Raw genomic sequence first — 18,930 nt, forward strand, 5'->3', positions numbered from 1 at the left:
GCTGGGCCACAGTATCCTTTCCAGTATATGGGGCTAGGGACCGGGCTGGAGGTGGGGGCAGCCAAGGGCAGTTTGCTCCTAGGAACACGTGGACCAACATGAGGCCACCATGGGGATTGTTTACGTTCCATGGACCTGGCTGTGGGCCTGGGGTGCCCTCAAGAAGCACAGTTATGCCCCTGGGAGACACGAGACTTTGACCCTCCTATGAATAAGGAACGGGTCCATTCCAGCCAAATGATATAGAAATTCTTTATTATTAGACAAAAATAGACTCTTTTCCCTCCTTTTCATGTGCTCCCACTGATCTCTCTGCTCAGAGGGGGAGGTAGAAGAGGGAGTGCCTTGCTCTCCAGGTTCCCCCTCTTCCTGCCCTCCTGGGACCTGCCACTGGGTGGGGTTGGCATGGCCTCTTTACACTTCAGGGGCTGATGTCCTGCAGGTGGGGCTGGATTGATCCCCTCCAGGGCTCAACTGCTGATGCCTCCTCACCCTTCACATACCCATCTCTGCCATCTGCTCACATGCAAGGTCACCTCATGGGCCTGTCCACTTAGCTTAGCAGGCTGGGGGTGGGGAAGGAGAGCAGTGTCCCAGGCTGATCCCCACTCCCCATTCCCAAGGAAGGGGACGGGCGTCTGGGTCTCCTTGGTTGGGCCAGGGAAAGTGAGGACTGTGGGCTGCTGAGAGGGGCGTGGTGCTGTTGTGGGCTCTGACTGCGGCCTGCCTTCATTTTCTCTGGCCCAGTAGAACTTTGGTGATGAAGGTGACGATGGCACCTGCAGGCTGATCTGGGTCAAGCTCAGCAAAGAGGTGACACACATTCTCCCAGGGGCTTCCTGGCTTCTTGGCCACAAAACCAAAGATCCTAGGGGTACAAAGACAGGATAGGGAGGGGGCTTAGCATCCCTTCCACAAGGGACTGCAAAACCAGGGTTGGGGAGGAAGGAGGCGCCTCAATCCCATGTAGGGAAGAGATTGCTCTGGAGCAGGGAAGGGGGAGGGCTCACTTGGAGGTGGTGCCATCAGGGTTGGTCCATCTGCAGAAGGAGAAGAGCTGTGAAGGAATGCACCCCAGGGACTAGCTCCTCAAGGAGGAGCTGGGGCTGGGGACTGTCTGGTTTGTGGGGCTGTGGGAGGAAAGGTCACCTCCGGTCCTGAGGGTCGATGCTGGAGAACGTGATGCTGCTCACTGGGTAATGGCGGCGAAAGAAGAGCCTGTGAGGAGGAGGGTGGGGATAGTCACACCTGGGAAGGGGGGCACCCAGGGCCTAAGCTTGGGGGCTCCCCAGGGGCTCCATGCACATACTTCCTTTGGTTGTCTGTCAGTGTGATGCCCTGGGCTGAGACCTTGAAGTGGACCACAGCTGGTGTCGGGCGGGGGCTGCAGCTCAGAGCTGCAGAGCTGGCCTTGGCCACTGCCTGGGGGCCCGTCAGTGACTCCGTCTCTACGGAGGTCAGGTAGAGCACACTGCAGGCTATGGGGGCAAGAAGTGGAGGAGAGCACGGCTCAGCCAGGCCCCAGTCTCTGTCCTTGTGATTCCCCCACCAGCTCTTGTACTTTCCCCAGCTAGTTCTGCTCAAAATGCATTCGAATGACATGAATAACCTATTAAAAAGACAGGTTCTGACTCTCCCAGATCTACTGTGGGAAATGCTGAACAGAGGCCTGAGAATCTGCATTCTCACAGGCCCTCTTCCCATGATCTCCTTTTCCACCCCCTACTGATATAAGGGCCCCCCCTGCCTTCATGAGTTCAACACATCCATCAGGGCCCACCCACCTCAAGGCCTGTCAGTGCACCCTTGGGGCCCTGGAAAAGGGAGGACGGGAGGGAAAGGCCCCTACCAGCGCCCTGACGTAGGAGGTCTGCTGCTGTGCTCATGTTGGTGGGCACTGAGGCCTCTGGGGTCTCCTCCAGAGGATCTGAGGGAAATGCAGGCCAATGGGAAGGTCAACAGGGAGTGACATTCTTGGAGAACTAATGACATCCCAAGGGAAGGCAGGCTAGGAGCCAGGACCTGGGGATTCTGCCTTTGGCTGCCGTGGGTTGGAAGAGGTGGAAAGACAGATCATAAGACACCCACCTTTGCTGGGAATGTGCAGGCAGCAGGGCAGGGACAGGGGGTTGATGGAGTGCTGGGAGACCAGGGCAGACAGACTGCCTGCAGGGGAGAGGTAAGAGAAGTCTGAGGCGCCCACAGGTGGCCCAGCTTTCCCTCCACCCTCCTAAGACCCCCTTGGCCCTCCCAAATAAACCCAGTGGAGTAGACTTCCCAGCCCCTGCTTCTCACCAAAGTAGGGCTCGCTGGGACAGCCCTTGATCTTCACCCCTTTGGGCCCAGTCTCAATAAGAAAATGGCGGACCAGCTGTTCCAAGGGGTCTCCTGAGGGGAAAGGGTGGTGGGGAGGGGAGAGGAAGGCTTCATTAGATTCCAGGTTCCCACCTTCTCTCCTGCCGGGATTCTTTCCAGGGCTGGAGAGGTCACTCCCCGCCTCTCCCCATCAAGAAGCAGCACGGCCCACCCCGCTTGTCTTGCTTCTGCTACCTCCCCCAACTCCACTCCCTTCTCTCTCAGGTTGGAGCATCCTGTACCTTTCCAGGGCTGGGCACTGGGTGGTGGTGTAGCCACCTTGAGGGCCAGCCCATAGGCTCCTTGGAATGAATGACTGTCCCTGATCAGGAAGGCCCCAGGGTCCTTGTCCTTCAGCAGGGCAATGGCTGTGAGGAGGCAGGAGAAGTTTCCCAGTGCCTGACTGAGCCCTGCCATTCTGCTACCCAAGCTCCCCAGGCCTCTCGCCCTAACAGCTGTGGTGGTGTTGGGCACTTGGGTACAGAACTTTGAAGTTAACAGGGCATTGACAGTGTTGAGCTTAAACACCCTTGGGCCCAAAACCCAGAGTAACACCACTGAGGCAAGGATGGGCTCCATAGACAAGACAGCCCTGAAGGATAGGATGGGTGGGTCAGGCTGGCTTCTCACCTTGGTCACGGGACAGGTGTGGCTTATACCAGAACTTGGACGTATCCTGGACAAACTTGACATTGCTCTGGCTTTCTTGCATAGGGGCCTCTAGGATAGGAAGAAACTGGGCTTGGCCCCAGGGCTTCCCAGTCCCCAGGCCATGGCCCTCCCTGGGAGAGGAAGGGTTCTCCCAAGGTGGCCCACCTACCTCAAGGCCTTTTTACCTGGGGGTTGCTGGGTGTTATCTGGGAGCAGAGGTGCAAAGGTGACATGGTGGCTGGTGCCTCTGGCTGGTGGTGATGCCTGCTCTGAGTCCCAGGGTCCTGACTGTTGCCCAGGCCCCAGCAGGTGGCGTTTCTCAGGGAGTGGGGGCTGGGTGGGGCCATTGATGTAGGATGCAGCCAGGGGGAATGCAGGTGTGGGTGAGCTCTGAGGAGGCTCAGGGCTGGCCACAAGCCAGGGCATCTGGGTAGGCACAGGAGTGAGTGGGGAGCCATCTGGGCTGTCTGGGGGATCTCGAAGTCCCTGCCAGGTGGCATGGCGGAGGCCGGGCAGCGTGGTGGGTACGGGGCCCCGTGGACTGGCACTGTCTGAGGGGCCCCCTGGGCTTCTTGCTTGAGGCCAGTCGCTGGGTGAGCTGGGAGGGGAGGCTAAGAAGAGTCTAGGGGCTGGAGGCCCAAGCCCACTTCTTGCTGGCAGCTCAGGAGCCTTTTCACTGCCTCCCTGGGAAACAGGTGGTAAGACATCGCCAGGACTCAGTCTCTGAGTGGGCACCGAGCTGGGGGACCTGGTGTCCTGCCGTTGGGCACTGTGGGGTGGGAGGGCAGGTGGTCAGGAAGGCCACAGAGCCCTGCTGTGAGCTGCTCCTACCCCCAGCTTTCAGTGTTTCCTTCGACAGGAAGTGCCCAAGTAGGCCCGGCCCCTCTGCATACCTCTCCTTGCCCTGGACTGGACTGCTGGTGTGGAGGGGTGTGGAGGGACCAGACAACTCAGAAGAGGCACTGCACTGCACATTGCGGGGAGACCGAGGCAGGGTGCTGTGTCCACTGGGGCCCTCCCTCCAGGCTGCTGGCTCTGGTGACTCTGCAGGGAAGGAGAGAGGAGGGACCATGAGCCAGAAGAGCCCCTTCTGTCGGGCTTAGCTTTTTCTCACTCTGTGCCTTCCCCACCATCTTCCAGAACCCTCCACTGCCCTGGGCACCACCCACCCCAATGCCCTCACCTGCAGATGCCAAGGGTCCTGCTGGGGCCAGGTGCCCGGGAAGTGGATACCTGTCCCCTCCCTCCTCTGCAGGGATCTCGTAGCTCAGCTTCCTGGATTGTGGGTAGGGTGGGCTGCCCGGGGAAATGGAGCCAGCCCGTGGGGAGTGGGCACCAGAGCTGGTATACCCTCTACCCTCACCTGGAGATCCACAGCTGTGGGGCACCCGGCCATATGCGGGGCAGTAACTGGGAACTACTCCTCCATAGCCATATGTCACCAGGGCAGGATATCCTGGATGCCCATACCTGCCCTCGGGGCACATGGCATAGGAGCAGCCCTCATGCCCTTCCTCGCCTGCCTTGGGTGGCTTTAGGCAGCTGTATTCAGGCATCAGGGCATGGTGGTGCCCACAGGCAGGCACCAGCAGGGGCAGTGGGTGCCCAGGTCGCACTGGGTGCAGGAGAGGCTTACCAGCCTCACTCGCCCACCCCTCTCCAGTTTCCCTCTCCAGCCGCAGCCCATATAGGGCTGCCGTGGGCAGTGCCAGCTTCTCCTCACAAGCAGGGCATGAGCACAGGGCAGGGAGCCCAGGGTCCTCCAGGATCACCACCTCCCGGTAGCCTGGGGAGCGGTATCCAAAGTCCCCACTGGCCGGTTTCCCTAGCTCAGGTGGGTAGGGGTACGGCCCCTCTGACAGTGATCGGCAGAGGCGCCGCTTCTCCATAGAGGCCTCGGCATAGCCCTGGGAGGACCCTTCGTAGCCCCCATAAGCCAGCCGCCGCCTCTCCAGGGTTCCCTCTGGCTGGTAGTAGCCCCCATTGGGGACCCCGCCGGGCTCCCGGTAGCCCTGGCGGCAGGAGCAGTGGCGGCTGAGGCCGGGTCTGTGGCCAGAATACGTCCCAAGGTGGGGGCCTCCACCCGCGGGGGGCTGCTCTTCATCATCTAGGATGGCCGTCTCACGCCCAGCTTCTCGGCTCCCACTGGCCACTCCACAGCCTCCCAGGAGGCGATCTAGCTCCTGCCGTTCAGCAGCCGTCGGGGGTGGCCGGCCAGGGGACTCGGCAGCTGGCTCCGTAGTCAGTGTGGATGAATGGCCAGAGTCGCTGCTGACAGAGAGCATGGGGGGTGGAGGCGGCTCTGGAGAGGGTGCCGGTGGGGTCTGGCGGGGGACCCGCTGCACCTGGGCATAAGGACTGCCATCCAGGGGTCCCCGGGTGTGGGTCAGGGAGCCTGAGTAGGGAGAGGATCAGGGAGGGAGGGTAAGCAGGGAAAAGCGGGAGAGAGAGAGAGTTAGTGAGGGGACAGGCCTGGAGACTCCAGCTCAGGAATGTCTCCTGGGAGGAAGGAGCGTTACCGCAAACGTATACCTCCCACCACCCCTGGGTTTGCCCCACACACCATCCATGCTGTCCTCATGGTGCTGGTTGAAGTTCTCGTAGGAGTCCCAGCGCACAGCGGGCTCTGAGGTGTTGTAGTCCACAGAGACTGAGGTGTCGTTCCGCGGGGTATTACCTGCAGAACGGCGCCCAGATGTTGAGCAGGGGAACAACCTTCAGCCCCTGACCCAAGGCCTTGCTCTTACCTTTGATCTTCTCAGGGCTGGAGGAAAAGACGAACTCCACTGCAGGTTGGAAGGGGAACCTTTCATCTGCGGGGAGTGGATGGTGAGGAGCCAGGCCCTTGCCTGCACCTACCTGCCCTCACCTGGGCTCCAACCCCCACACCAGTCCCTGACTCACCAGTCCAGGCCTCATCCAGCTGGTCCTTGGGGAAGGTAAGCCGTGGTCCATGGATAGTGCACGTGTGGAACTGGACTCGGAACACAAGGGTCCGGTCTGTCCCCCGGCCACCCTTGTGATAGCATGTCACCTGGGTAAGGGGAGGGAGACTGGGGGTCAGGCCCTCATGTCCACTTATGTCTCCTGTGTGCTTCTACCCTGGGGATTATCTGGCCACCACTCTGCCCTGCCTCAACTGCAAGGTTGACACCCACATCTAAGGGACTCCCTTCTTGCCCTCCAGTCTTCCCTGAGTGGATGACTCACTAGAGACTGTAGCTGGCAGGATATACCACCACCCCTGCCCCATCCCCAGGACTCTCCTTGCTGCTGAAGTCCCCTTACCATGACATCGCCTTTGAGGAGGAGGGCTGGCTCTAGGCTGATGCAAAGCTGCTGGGGCCCAGAGCTGGCAATGTGACTGGAAGAGAGAAGGTGGAGTGGATCAGGGGTACTTAGCTCAGGTGTAGCTATGGAGAGTCAGGAGGGAGCTGGGAATCTGCAGTCTGAGCCCTAAGTGAGAGACCTTCCGTGGAGCATCTGCTTCTCTAGATATAAAGTGGCTTCTGTGAAGGTATTAATTTTCAGGTGCAGTGGCTAGAGATGGAGGCCCAGGTGCCTGGGGAGGCTGGAGAAACAGGAACCCAGAGAACAGGGGTCCAGGGGAGCAGGGACTGGGGAACAGAGTACTCACTAGATTCCAGATGTGTAGACGAGCTGCATGGACTGGTAGATCTTGAGGAAGGGCTGGAAGCCTAGAGGGGCAAGGAGAAGGCATGTGAGGGGTGCTGAATGGAGGAGGTGCAGGACAGCCCTCCCTGTGGAGTATATCTCTGGCCCACTCACCAGTGCCAGGTTCAAAGGCTGGCAGCACAGGCATGAGCACATAGTGCAGGAAGAGAGGGCTGCTGTTCATTCTGATGGATCCAGACAGCAGACCACTGAAGTAGCTGATATATCTGGTGGGGGTATGCCAAGGAGAACATAAGCCCCTTCCTCTGGAGGTCCCCTTGTACCATTTCAATTATGCATACCACGGCTCACCCTTGGAGGGCCTGCCCTTTTCCTTAGCACTTCCATCTCACCAGGAAGTTCTTCCTCGCATCTAATCTCAGTCCTTCTTGCTGCCTCAAAGGTTTTGTACTTGCTGGCCCCTCTGCCTAGAATACTCCTCCCCCAGATTTCTGCTTTACACTAGCGGTGGCCTCTGACCATCCTGCAAGTCTATCATAGGACTCTGCTGTTTTCTTCAACAGCACTTTTCATTCAAAATGATCTTGTCTTCTACCTTGCTAGAATGTAAGCTCTATGAGAGCAGGAGCCTTGTTCTCAATTCTCAGCACTTGGCACAGTGACTAGCACATAGGAGGTACACCATTAAGGTGGGCTGCATGAATGAGAGAATCTTGTCCATGGTGGGGGCTGCTCCTCAGGCCCATCCCCACCCTGGCTGCTCACCGGCGCTGGGAGGGCTGCAGTTCTGCTGCCACCTTGTCCTCACAGAACTTCCTCATGGTGAGAGTAGCCAGTGCCTGGTCTGCCCTGGAGATTGCAGAGCCCCAGTGGGGGATCAGGGGCTGTCTCCATTCTGGTCTCCCATCCCTAAGCCCCAGGGGAGGGAGGAGAGGTTTGTGATCCCTCCAAGTCTAGAGGAAGCCCAGAGTTGTAGTAAAGAGAACTAGAAGTTCCCACAGAGTCACTTTACTAGTTGTTGGACCTCAGGCAATTGCTCCTTGAGTTTTAGTTTCCTCCTATGTAAAATGGGACAATAAGACCATGTTATGGGTTGAATTGTGTCCTCCCCAAAGATATGTACCTCAGAATGTGACCTGGTTTGGAAATAGGGTCGCTGCAGATGTGACTAGTTAAGATGTTACACTGGAGTAAGGTGAGCCCTTAATCCACTGTGATTGTTATCCTTAGAAGAAGAGAAGAGACACAGACACACAGACACAGAAAGGCCATGTGATGATGGAGGCAGAGACCAGTGTGCTGCATCTACAAGCCAAGAACCACCAAGGATACCGGCCACCACCAGAAGCCAGGAAGAGGCAAGAAAAGATTCTCTATACAGTTTCAGTGGGAGTGTGGCCCTCCTGATGCCTTGATTTGGGAATTCTAGCCTCCAGAACTGGGACAATAAATTTCTGTTGTCTTAAGCCACTTAGGTGGTGGCACTTTGTTCCTGTCTCCTTAGGAAACTAATGCAGGTAATCTGCTTAGGACTGTGGTGAAATACAGTGAGAAAAAGGAGGTGGAAAGGTCAAATTTATAGTAAATGGTTCTCTGAACAGAAGTGGGCTTCAGGGGAGATGGGCTCATCAAGGGCCATCTGGAGGAAGGGTCACTGGGGAAGGGGCCACTCAGGAGCCAAGGATCCTCACCCTGCAGAGATCTTGCTGTAGTGCATGTAGGCAGAGACAATGACCCCGAGCTTGCCCTTGCTCCCCTGAGGATAGAGAGAGAGGGACGGAGGGCTTGCTGGGGCCCCAGGCTGAGGGCACCCCAGCCCTTCGAACCTGAGGTCCCAGCCCACCTTGCAGTACAGTACAACTACGTGCTGTGAGTCAGCACTGAGCCACGTCTCCATAGCTTTGCAGATGGAGCACAGCTTGTCCAGTGGGGGTGAATGCAGCTCAGGCCAGCCAAAGTCCTGGACCTGTGGGGATGCAGGGGTGGAACTGGGGGTGGTGCCACAAATGAAAAAAGATGGGTGGGGTGGTGGAAAAGGGACAGGGGTAGAGGCCTGGGGCAAGATCAGTTGGTTGTCCGTGACAGCCTCAACACTTTCCTTACCTGTATGGTGGGATTGATAACTGCTGTACCATGCTTTGGAGTGTCTCAAGTAATAAGTCATATGGGAAAGTGCTTAAGAGAAGCAGATACCAATTGCTACTATTAATAACGAAGAGGCTGGGGGTTTCTGTTTAATGTCTTTAATCCCCTCCTACCTTGGGGTTCAGGCGGGCCAGGTCATGTCTCTTTTCCGAAAGGTTGAAGAGCTAGAAGTAAAAGGGGGCATTAGACGGAAGTGACCTCAGACAGCAAGAAGCGGTAATGCGTGGAGGTGGCGTCCCCCACTGTTACTCTAAGTAAGAGTCCTTCCCCCAAAGAGGAGGTGCGGAAGCCCAGGCCTGGCGGTGACAGCCGCGCTATCTGCATTCCCAGTCGGCTCCCTGCGGCGCCATGGGGCCTCGCCTCCTCAGCCCCGCACCCAGGGCCTCGCCTCCGCGAGTTTCAGGGAGCAGCCTTGCCCATCTGGATCTCCTAGCTCTCTCATTGGCTGACTGAGGCAGGCTCCGCCCCCTACCAGGTACTTGTCGCGGTGCTTGGATTGCAGCACGTGAGCCAGCTCGCGCAGGTGGCCCCGGTGTGTCTGCTCGTCGGGCCGTGCGGGGAAGGCGGCGGCCAGGATGCGCTCCGTCACGTAGGTGAGGTCCAAGTCCCAGCGGCGCTCCATGAGCGGGTCCAGGCTGAAGCTCCTGGGGAGGGGAGAAGGCTGCGTTAAGAACGGAGGGGCGGGGCTCCCGGGGGCGCTGGTGTGTCTGTAAGGGTGCCCGGCTGCCCGCTGGGAAGGCCTCCGAGGTTCCGAGAGTGGGTGGGGCCGCGAGGCTATCCCGGAGAGCTTTGTTGGTGGGGCGCTGCCCTGGGCTGAGATGTGGGACCGGCGGAAAGGGCTCCTGTGGGACCACCCCGGCGCCTTCACTTACCTGGGCAGAGTGCTGCGCTGCTTTGAGTGGTTCAGAGACTTGGTGGATCCCTGGTGGATGGGAAGAGATGATCCACATCTTTTTGGGTGCGCCCCACTTTAGGCACCCCGCACCATGAACTTGTGTCCTCAGAAGAAACCTAGGGCCTTACTCCCAGAACTACCTGCTCCCGTTCCCCTCCTCCAGCATCACCTTACCAGGTGCTCTATGCGCCTTACAGGGGCTGTGTTTCTCCGCTAGAGGGACAGAGGGAGGAGAAGGGCGTGGTTAGTGCAGGGACGAGGACCAGTCTGGGTCTGGGGATGATGGAGAGGGCTTGCCAGTGTCCCTGTGAGGGCTGTCCTGGGCAAGGGGAGAAGAGACCCAGCCCCCAGCAGGCCCAAGAGGACAAGAAGAGCAGAGGGCTCAGACAGTTTTTTCTGTCTCTCTCAGAATAACCAATACCCACAGCAGTCCATCCAAGGTAACCTCCTGAGGGCCCTCTCTGTGGTCACCAGACCTCTGGACACCGCAGCCAGGTTCCTTGCCTCCCCCCGCCCATCCCAGAACACACTCACCAGCTCTGCAGGAGGCAGGGCCTGACAAGATGAAGTCACCTGAAAGGAGACCTGAGTGAGGGACTGAGCTCCTGGTGAAATGGGCTCTCTGAGCTTCAGGATGGGGCCACCCCTCAGCTTCAGTGAGAACGTGGAGGGGCTGTCAGCAGATAGGCACAGGCTCCAGCTGAGATGCTTCTATTTAAGGGAGACTCCCCTCTGGCCTCTTGATCCCCCACCCCTGGGCCCCCCACTTATTGCTATTGGCTCCCAGTCCCCTGCCCACACAGACCCTCATTCATCCAGCAGGGTTATATATATAGAGCCTTGAAGACAGGTCCTGGCCAGGGACAGGACACTGGCCTCTTTCACCAGGAGACCCCACCCCTGTGTGCCCAGCTTCCCCTAGCCAGCTCAAAGTCCCTGGGATCCTTCTGCACTGTGGGAGGAGAACCAGGGAACCTCTCAGAGATGGGGCTGTCTCAGGTCCTCAGTGGATTGTGGGTGGTGTCCACAGCTTGTACCTTCGGCCCAGCCTTTCCAGGGCCCAGGATGAGACTCAGGCATTGTGAGGACCCTTCCCCAGAGGGAAGGTACAGCCCATCCGGCTGCCCAGTCTTTCAAATTCTGCTCCCTCCTCCCTTCTTCCTTCTCATTCTCCTTTTCTCCACCCCTCATCCTCTCACCAGATGTAGCCTGGGCACAGCACCAAGACAAACGCTGTCTCACTGTCCACCCTGTCCACCCGCCTGGGCCAGCCCTCCAGGGGGTGGAGTAGGGTGGTTCTTAAAGGCCCAGTACAGCACCCTTCCCCACCACAGCAGGGGTTCCCCAGTGATGAGAGGGGTGGAGGGTTGGTGCCACTGGGGCTGGATAAGCCTGTTTAAGAGGAGGAAGGAACCCCTGTCCCGCTCCCCACATCAGGTACCCACCTTTGCTTCACATTTTCTGTGTGTCGCCACCTTGCAGACTGGGGAAGTGGGGTGAAGAGCAGTTAGCAAGGGTTTGCTTGGGTAGTGGAAAGGGTGGCCCTCCCCCAGGACCCCAGGCCCTAGAACCAGATCCTGGGACTTCTAGGACTCCAGTTATATTGACATGAAGTGGAAAGCAGGGGCAGTGTTCAAGGGAACTGTACAGCAGAGGGTTACTACTGCCCAGGACAGGGAGGGAGGACCCAGGGGTAATGTTCTAGGGTAGGTGGGGTAAGGAGGAAGGGAGGGAAGCCCCCAGTCCCAGGTTGGGGTGGGAAGGCATTGGAGAGTACTGGGTCTCCTGGATTGCTGGGGGAGTGTTTGTTGTGGGGAGCAAGGGTTTGAAGGGGAGGCAGGTGCCTCTTGGTTCCCATGTTGCACAGACCAGAGGCAGCATGGACATTACAGTTTATGATCTATGAGTCTGTTCACTGGAGTTTTGCAGCACAGTGGTGCTCAGTGGCGTCTCTGAAGTCAGGGACAGGGCGCCTCACCTCTACATGAGACGCCTGTCCCATCGATGGTCACCTTACACACTGCACAAACTGGTGTTTTTTTCCGGAAAACCTTCTCCCTGAAGCTATGTGGCTCAGCTTTCCTAGGCTAGGAGTAGGGGGACAGATGGATAGAGGTGTCAGTTTCCAGGGGGCCTGTCCCTGGGACTGGAGTGGGACCTTAGTGCTACACTAGATTCTGGCTTCCTCCATCTGGCTAAAGCCCCCATACTTATAGATTCACTTGGCCACAGCAGTTTCCGGGCAGTTGTGGGGTCTCTCCTCGACAGCGCATGGAATCTGGCCCCTGGCATCACCCTAGCTGGGTCAGCTCCTCTCCAAGGGATCGCTTGGCCCCTCACATAGCCCTGGTATGTGACACCCTTGTTGTCACTGCCACCCCAAACTCAGAGCTTTCCTCCTGGTTGGGGGTGCTGACTCTCTTCTATGAGGCCCCCCTACCCCACCTCCTATTTCTCTTCTCATCTGCCTTCCCCAGGTGAGGGTCCGTGTGGAGAGTAAGCAGGAGGGGGTCCAGACATGAATGTAGGATATCAGTCAGCAGCATGCAAACTGACCTGGCGGGAGTGGCCTCAGTCAGTCCTGTTCCCCTGGCTCCTGCTGACTGCAGGCTCCAGGCAGCTGACTTGCCCTCCCCCACACCCATCCCCCAGTCAGAACAACATGTTTACTCATTGTGCATTGAGGCAGCAGGCAACAGTTGTGGAAGAAGTGGTTGGTAATGTTGGAGGGAGAGGCAGGCAGAGAGATGCCACCAGGGCACAGGGCTGCCTTGCTCCTGGATGTAGTACGCACCTGGCACTGGAGGAGCGTCAAGTGGGATTCTAGCACTGAATTGGGGAGGAGGTGGATTAGATACCCTGTGGGACCCCTCCCCACCCAGGGTACAGTGAGGCTGCAGGCTGGATGCCCCCTTATGGTCCAGGCCTACCTCAGGCCCATCCTTCCCGTGGTAGGTTCACTTCTCCCATTGTCTGGGGACCATTTGTCTCCTTGCTTCTCTTTTGTCTACCTATTTTTCTCCTCCCTCTGGAGTTCAAGTTCCTGCTCATCCCTCACCTCCAACCCCCTTCCATAGTATTGTCTCAGTTGCCCTGAGCTGCTGCTTTTGAGGTAAGGCTGAGCAATGTGGGGAAAGGGAGTGACAGGGCCCCCAGGCCCTCCAGCCTAGGGACCCAGACAGTACCTCTGGTCTTGGCTGTCTCTGAAGCAGATGGATTAAACCCAACCTGAACTCCTTTGGCCTGGACCAGACTTATGGGACCCACTAGGAAACTCAGGTGCATTTTGGCATTAATAGCCTACACACATGATGTCAGTTGAAGACAAAGCCCCAGCGGCTAAAACACTCCTGAGACCTGGCTGCTTCCCTCCTTCCCTTTGCCGAGGGCACACCATTTCCCCCCAGCTCCTCTGGTCATTGGGCGGGGGGCTCCAGGATATTCCTGTTCAGGCCCTGCAGTGAAGCATACCCGACTGCAGGTTCGGGGGCCAGGACGCGCAGGTTGGCCTGGGTTGGGGCAGGGAAGGTGAGGGAGGAGCCAAAACAGTCATCACAGGTTCTGCTCTGATCCAGACTAACATGCTGCTGGCGTCCCAGCCCTGGCCACCGAGGGGCCTGAGTAATGAGAGGATGCTGGGCAAGGGCAGAAGGCTGAGGAAGCCTAAATTGGAAACCGATCTGGGCTAAGTCCTGATCCCCTCCCCCCATGGCCCACACCTCCACCCCGGGCCCCTCCTCTGCCCAGTTGGCGGGCACTCCTACCCTGCTTGTGGCCCGGCTGCTGTCCCTCCTCCCCAGGGCTCTGAGCAGCCGCTCCACGGGGCCGCTGGACTTCATGGTGTCCTGCTGGCTGGGGTGCTGGCCGTTGGGCCCAAACAATGCTCGGGCCTGGCCCGGGGCTTCCTGGAAGCGGCCTGGCGGAGGCAGCCGCTTCCCCTGGGTGGAGGGTAGGCTGTCTGGCTGGTGTGAGGAGAAGCCCAGCCCTGGAAGTGGAGGGGAGTGCAGGCGGGAAGGGGGCAGGTCACTGCTCCAGGAAGTGGGGGGGAGGATGTGGGGGAGGCCTGGAGATCAGATTCCCAGGATCTACCCTGCTGGGAGTGTCAGGCCCAGGAGCTTTGCCCCCAGCCAGCCTTGCTCTGGAGCTGCCCCAGGCCCACAGGATCCACCCAATCCAGGATCTGTAGGGTTCCTGAGATCCAGCCCTCAGTGGGGCGGAGTGGGGGCGGGGTGGGAATAGAGGGCTCAGGGGCAGGGTTCAAGGGCCAGTGCAGAACACCCTGTCCCCACTAGGCCCTGCCAATGCCCCAGCCTGAACTCTCAGGCTCTCTGGGGACTTCTGGCAGGGAGGGAAAGGTTGCTGGGTATCACTAACCTCAGCCAGCCCAGGATGGGGAGTGCATCCTGAGGGCCAGCTTCCAACCTCAGTGACACTGGTTGTGAAGTAGGAAAAGGAAAACTGCCTCTCCTCATCCCATTCACACTGGGAGGCCAAATTTGGCTGGAAGACTGCTTTGCTCACAGGAATAATCCACTCTCCTGAGAGCTTCCCAGCTGCTCTGCTCCTGACGTGTTGCCCACTCACCTATTCCCTGGCCTGTTCCAGCCTACCTCCTGGATCCCTAGCTCCACTGCAGCTCTGCCACTCAGGTCCTCTACTGCAGGCTCTAGGGTTGGGCCCTCCCCACCCTCCCCGCCAAAAGCTGAGCACTGCCTTCATGGCTATCCTAGCTTTCCTTCCTCAGCAGCTGTCCCAGGGCCTGAGGACTGGACAGGAGGCCCCCTCCCAACACATACTCCACCCCCTCCACAGGCCTCCTGCCTCCCTCCTGGGAACAAGGCCAACTTCCTGTCCCTGGAGTCAAGGGAAGGAGGTGGTTTGGGGCCTTGGAAGGAGGCTTGTGGGGGGAGGCAGTTGAGTAATCTGAAAATATAAGAATTTAAGGGCCTGGGGTCCTCAGCCCCAAGCCTTGGACAGCAGCCCCTTGGAATGACTCAAGCTGTCATCTAAAAGAATGTGCAAATGTGCACCCTCCCGCCCCCCAGCTACATGGCATTCACTGAATGTACCCAGCTCAGGCAGCTCTGTCTCCTCCCACCAGGTCCTTAGACTTGGTTCTCCTTCCCTCAGCTCGGGGCTGGTCTAAGCCTGCCTTCTATGGGATGGGCCCCCTTATGGGAGGTCACTGAGGACACGTCCCTGGACCTGCCTGGGCTGGGTCTATCCTGAGGCTTCTCCCTGGAGCTCTTAATTCTCCTTCCAGGTCAGAAAGTCCGTCCCCAGGGTACCTTGGCCAGAAGGAGGTATCTGTGTGGCAAGGCCTGGGCCCCTAGCTTGTAACGGGAGAGGGGCATTGGCAACCCACTCCCACCCTACCAGCCCTGGCTGGGTCCCAGGACATTCCAGGCCCCTGGCCAGTGTTGGCAACTGGGCCTGGCTTGGTTCAGTCTCCAGCCATGCTGGGGAGAAGAAGGCACTGTGGTGGGGTGGCCTTTCTCTGTTCCTATTCCACATAACCCTGACCAGGACCCCTCCAGCATGCTTTTACTCTTTCTGCCTCCAGAGGGACTGAAACATCCTCTCACCTGGCAGTTGCCCTCGCCTGTAACTGGTACCCAAATGTCCTTTGACCCGCACTCTACTTGTGGGGGGCTCACTAACTCCTCCTGTGCTGGGTGGCCAGAGAAGCATGACCTCGAGTCCCTCCACTCTGTGGAGGACGTCTGAAGTGAGTTGGAGATGGGAGGGCACTAATTTCTCAGCCCATGCTGACAGAAGAGTAGCTTACTGGGGCAGGGCTGAAAAGCAGGCACAGAGTCCCTAGGACCCTGGCCCTGCCTCCTGCCAGAAACATTCCACCGCCTGTCAGTCTGTCCCCCAGCCTGGCCCCCTCTCCCTTCAGAAGCCTTGGGTTTGTTTGGAGAAACCCCTCCACCCACACTCCCCCTTCCTGGAAATAGCTGTGGTTGGATGAGAGGCTGGAAGCCCGGCAGTGGAGGAGGGGTGAGGCCCAGGGAAGGAGCCAGAGGGAAGGAAGGAGGGGTATATGAGTGTGCCCAGAGGGACCTGGGGAATTGAGGGTGGAAGCAGAGGGGGTAGAGGAGTGAGGCTGGAGAGTTGAATCTGCCTCAGTTGCCCCAGATGCGAAGTAGAAAAGGAAAGCCCTCATACGCACTCTCTTAAGCCAGGGCCAGAGCGCGGCCGCCAGTTCCCGCCCAAAACCCGGGCCTGGGTGTCGGGGCAACACGCGGTCCTCGGCGCTCGTGGGGTCGGGGAGGCGGGGCGCAAGTGCGTGGTGGGGCGGGCAGCGGGGTGCCCGAGCTGCGAGGGCGCCCAGGACGCGCGGAGGCGTGACGGCCGGGACCCGAATGTGACCGCTGGCCGTGCCCCACCCCTCGGTCATCTTCTCGGGGGTCCAGCTGCTCCGGCTCCCTGCGATCCGCACCATCCCGACCCCAGTTCTGGGTGGCCGCCTGGCTACCCGCGCCCATTCGCCTCTTCTGTGGCCCCGCGCCCCCTGGCGACCGCCCCCGACACTGCCCGTCCGGCCGGGACGTCAGGCCGCCGTCCTCCCGCCCAGCGCCGCGCGGCCACTCACCTGCGGGGGGCGCCCGGCGGGGCGGGGGCGCGGCGGGGCGGGGCAGCAGCAGGGGAAGCCCCCGGGCCAGCCCATCCTGCCCGGGGCCCGCGCCGAGCAGCCGCGGAGGAGGCGGGAGCGGGCGCGCCGCAATCGCCTGTGCTCCCTCTTGAGCCGTGCTCGCGCGCCCGCCCTCCGCGCCGCTCCGATCTTCTCCCTCCTTCCTTCCCTCCTGCCCTCCTTCCCTCCTGCCCGGGCTCCAATCCCCACGTTCCGCCCGCTCCCCGCCCCCTCGGCCTCCGCCTGCTCCGTCTTCTCCCCACCTTCTGCGAACCCACGCTCACAAAGGCTGGGAGGCCTGAGGGACGCGGACACGTGCCGAGGGAAGCTTGGAGGCAGGGAGAGACACAGAGTTTGGTAAGGTGGGAGGGTGAGAACACGGACAGGAAAATAGACCCGGCGGGACGAAGGCAAACACACCTGCGCGAGCCAGACAGCGGCAGAAGAAAACATGTATATAGGTCCAGTCGGCATTAGAAACAAGGGTCCGGAGAACTACCGCGGCCTCTCAAGTCCGCCCCCGCACGGGAGTGGGTTTGGGATTGATAGGACGCTGGAGGCAGGAACCCCCCCCCCGCGCGGCCTGATCTGGTGGGCCAGCCCCACCTTCCCACCGGGGCGCCTGATTCAGAGGAAGATGCCTGGTGTCAAGTGTCCTAAACTGCTGGATACCCTTCCTGGTCCTCTGCCCCACAGGAGACTTTTGCGTACCACCTGTTCCCGCCTCAAAGGACTGACAACTGAGATATCTACGTCAAGCTCAAACACTGCCACCCCCACCCCCACCCCCAGCAGCTCCAGTCAGCCCATACATCACCCTGCTTTGGGGTTGGACCTGGGCCCTCAGTCCCTCCCACTCCCTAGGAGACTTATATTAAGAAAATCTGCCTCACATTAAACTCAAGTTCCTGGCTTCCCAGTGGAGATGGAAGTTAATTGTGCGGTTTAACCTTATTCCTTCCTTTTTCAGTGTCTGGATCTGGTACTGGATGGAACTGCCTGGAATTGAGCGACTGGGCAATGGGGTTGGTCTGAGCTGGACCACCCTGTAGGGGAAGAGGGAAGAGATGATTTTTTAAAGCGCTGAATCTGTTCCGATTCCCCAGTGTTCCTTAGTAGTGAGCACTTCTTGCAACTTTCCCCTTCCCTCCCCGTCCCCGCTGGATTTTCCGTGATGAAATGGGGGGGAAGGGGGGGAGCGGACTGAAGAGCCAGTGCCCAGGGCCCAATGCCTGCTCAAGGCAGCCCATACCACCAGCTCTAAGGCACTCTGTTGCTCCTTCTCTCTCTCAAATGGGCCCTTGCTGTGCTCATCCTGCCTTTGGCAAACGCTGAGGAGTCTGGTTCTTAGGAGGGGGTGGAGCACTTGATTCCAATCTGGTGTCTGGGAAGAGGCTGTTAAAGCAGTGCGTGGTGACAATGTGGGTCCCCCAGAAACTGGCATTTGGGAGGGGTAGGTGTGGTTAGGACTGTGGAGCCTTGATCTTACTGCTCTTGACTGAGTTGCTGTCCAAGAGGCAGTCTTAGAAGTTAGAGCAGTGGAATGGGCATGGAAAGGAGAAAGATGGGGAGTCCCTGGGGGGAGGCGGGAGGCAAGAGTTTGGAGAAGACTCAGGAGAGTGATAGGGATCAGAGGCTACAGGCGTAGGAGCAGGACTGAAGGTCATTCTGTATTTGGCAAGATTTGATTATGTCAGCAGGATACACGAGATATAAAAAAGTTTGTTCATTTCATTGGAGCCTACAGCTACCTCTTTTAATGTCTTGCTGTTCCCAGAGTTTGTTGGGGATTTTTTCCCACCCCCTTGGGTTTGTTGCATGCCAAGAGGGTAGGTTCTAATCTCTAAAGGTACCAAGTGACAGATTGAGACTCAGAGAAGAGGCATGTGATTGGATGTGGGCAGTGGGCAGGGCCAGAGCCTCACACTGAAGCTGGTGTTGCCACCCAGGAGAGGAACTTTAGAGGTTCCAAGGAATTGGGAGAGGGTCTGCACAGTGGAACTTCCAGTTCAGACTTGATTCCTACTCTCAACATTGGGACCGGAGGTGGAGGGGAAGGAGCTGCAGGAGGGAAACTGATGAGGAAAGTTGAGAGTGAAAAATGATACAGGAGGTGGTTTGGTGGGGGTGAAATAGAAATGGGGCACATGGGGCCAGTCAGTCATCCTGACTACTAACTCAGAGCAGCCAGAGTTTCAGAAAGGAAGATAAAGGGAGGAGGAAAACCAGATGATGTTAGTGAAGGTGAAACAATTTCAGGAACACCCTCTGAGCCTCCTCCCATGCAAGTTTTCTTACCTTGACTATGCAGAAGACAGCCCACCTCTCGGGACTGAAGGCTGAACCCCCTTTTCCATGGTCTGGGATGATCCCCTGCCTGTGACCCAGTGTGCTTAGGTTCTTGGGGTGGGGGCTACAGGAGGGCATGAGGGTGTTGGCCGCCCTGGCTGGAAGAGCACTGGGTTAGGGGAACTTGAGTGGAGGGTTCCGGTACTGGGGACCTGGAGAGCAGGGGAAGGGGCAGGCAGAGCTGACTCCAGAGGCAGATCTCCCCACTGAGGACAGAGGGAAGTATTGTTTAGCCAGAGGTTGCCAGTGCTGGGCCGGAAGC

At 58.7% G+C, this 18,930-nt stretch overlaps 1 protein-coding gene and 1 long non-coding RNA gene across 11 annotated transcripts; one reads left to right on the forward strand and one right to left on the reverse strand.

Annotated features, from left to right (window-relative positions):
• Window positions 1-238: 238 nt before the first annotated feature.
• On the reverse strand, window positions 239-16,522 carry TNS2 (tensin 2). 10 transcript variants are annotated; one of them, XM_036992202.2, is made up of 29 exons: window positions 16,281-16,522; window positions 11,661-11,769; window positions 11,128-11,165; window positions 10,217-10,255; window positions 9,857-9,895; window positions 9,660-9,709; window positions 9,260-9,431; window positions 8,901-8,951; window positions 8,486-8,608; window positions 8,334-8,398; window positions 7,408-7,551; window positions 6,796-6,908; window positions 6,644-6,704; window positions 6,295-6,370; window positions 5,911-6,040; window positions 5,754-5,819; window positions 5,570-5,683; window positions 4,190-5,401; window positions 3,900-4,050; window positions 3,192-3,775; window positions 2,986-3,075; window positions 2,598-2,723; window positions 2,296-2,388; window positions 2,089-2,166; window positions 1,850-1,927; window positions 1,310-1,478; window positions 1,150-1,218; window positions 1,011-1,057; window positions 239-868 (listed from the first exon to the last, which is right to left on the reverse strand). In XM_036992202.2, exons 1-29 carry the CDS (start codon window positions 16,353-16,355, stop codon window positions 489-491), a joined length of 4,542 nt encoding a protein of 1,513 aa, XP_036848097.2. In that variant the 5' UTR covers window positions 16,356-16,522; the 3' UTR covers window positions 239-488. The 10 variants fall into 10 exon arrangements, with proteins under 10 accessions (XP_036848097.2, XP_036848096.2, XP_036848098.2 ...); XM_036992201.2 differs by lacking the exon at window positions 16,281-16,522 and adding an exon at window positions 13,447-13,848; XM_036992203.2 differs by lacking the exon at window positions 16,281-16,522 and adding an exon at window positions 13,447-13,843 and having other exon boundaries at window positions 7,408-7,491.
• On the forward strand, window positions 9,253-17,235 carry LOC108402985 (uncharacterized). The gene is made up of 2 exons (XR_001854577.3): window positions 9,253-9,380; window positions 17,016-17,235. It is a non-coding gene; the product is annotated as an uncharacterized lncRNA (long non-coding RNA).
• Window positions 17,236-18,930: the final 1,695 nt, after the last annotated feature.

This window comes from Manis javanica, chromosome 10, assembly GCF_040802235.1.
Source record: "Manis javanica isolate MJ-LG chromosome 10, MJ_LKY, whole genome shotgun sequence".
In the NCBI taxonomy this organism is placed as follows: Eukaryota; Metazoa; Chordata; class Mammalia; order Pholidota; family Manidae; genus Manis; species Manis javanica.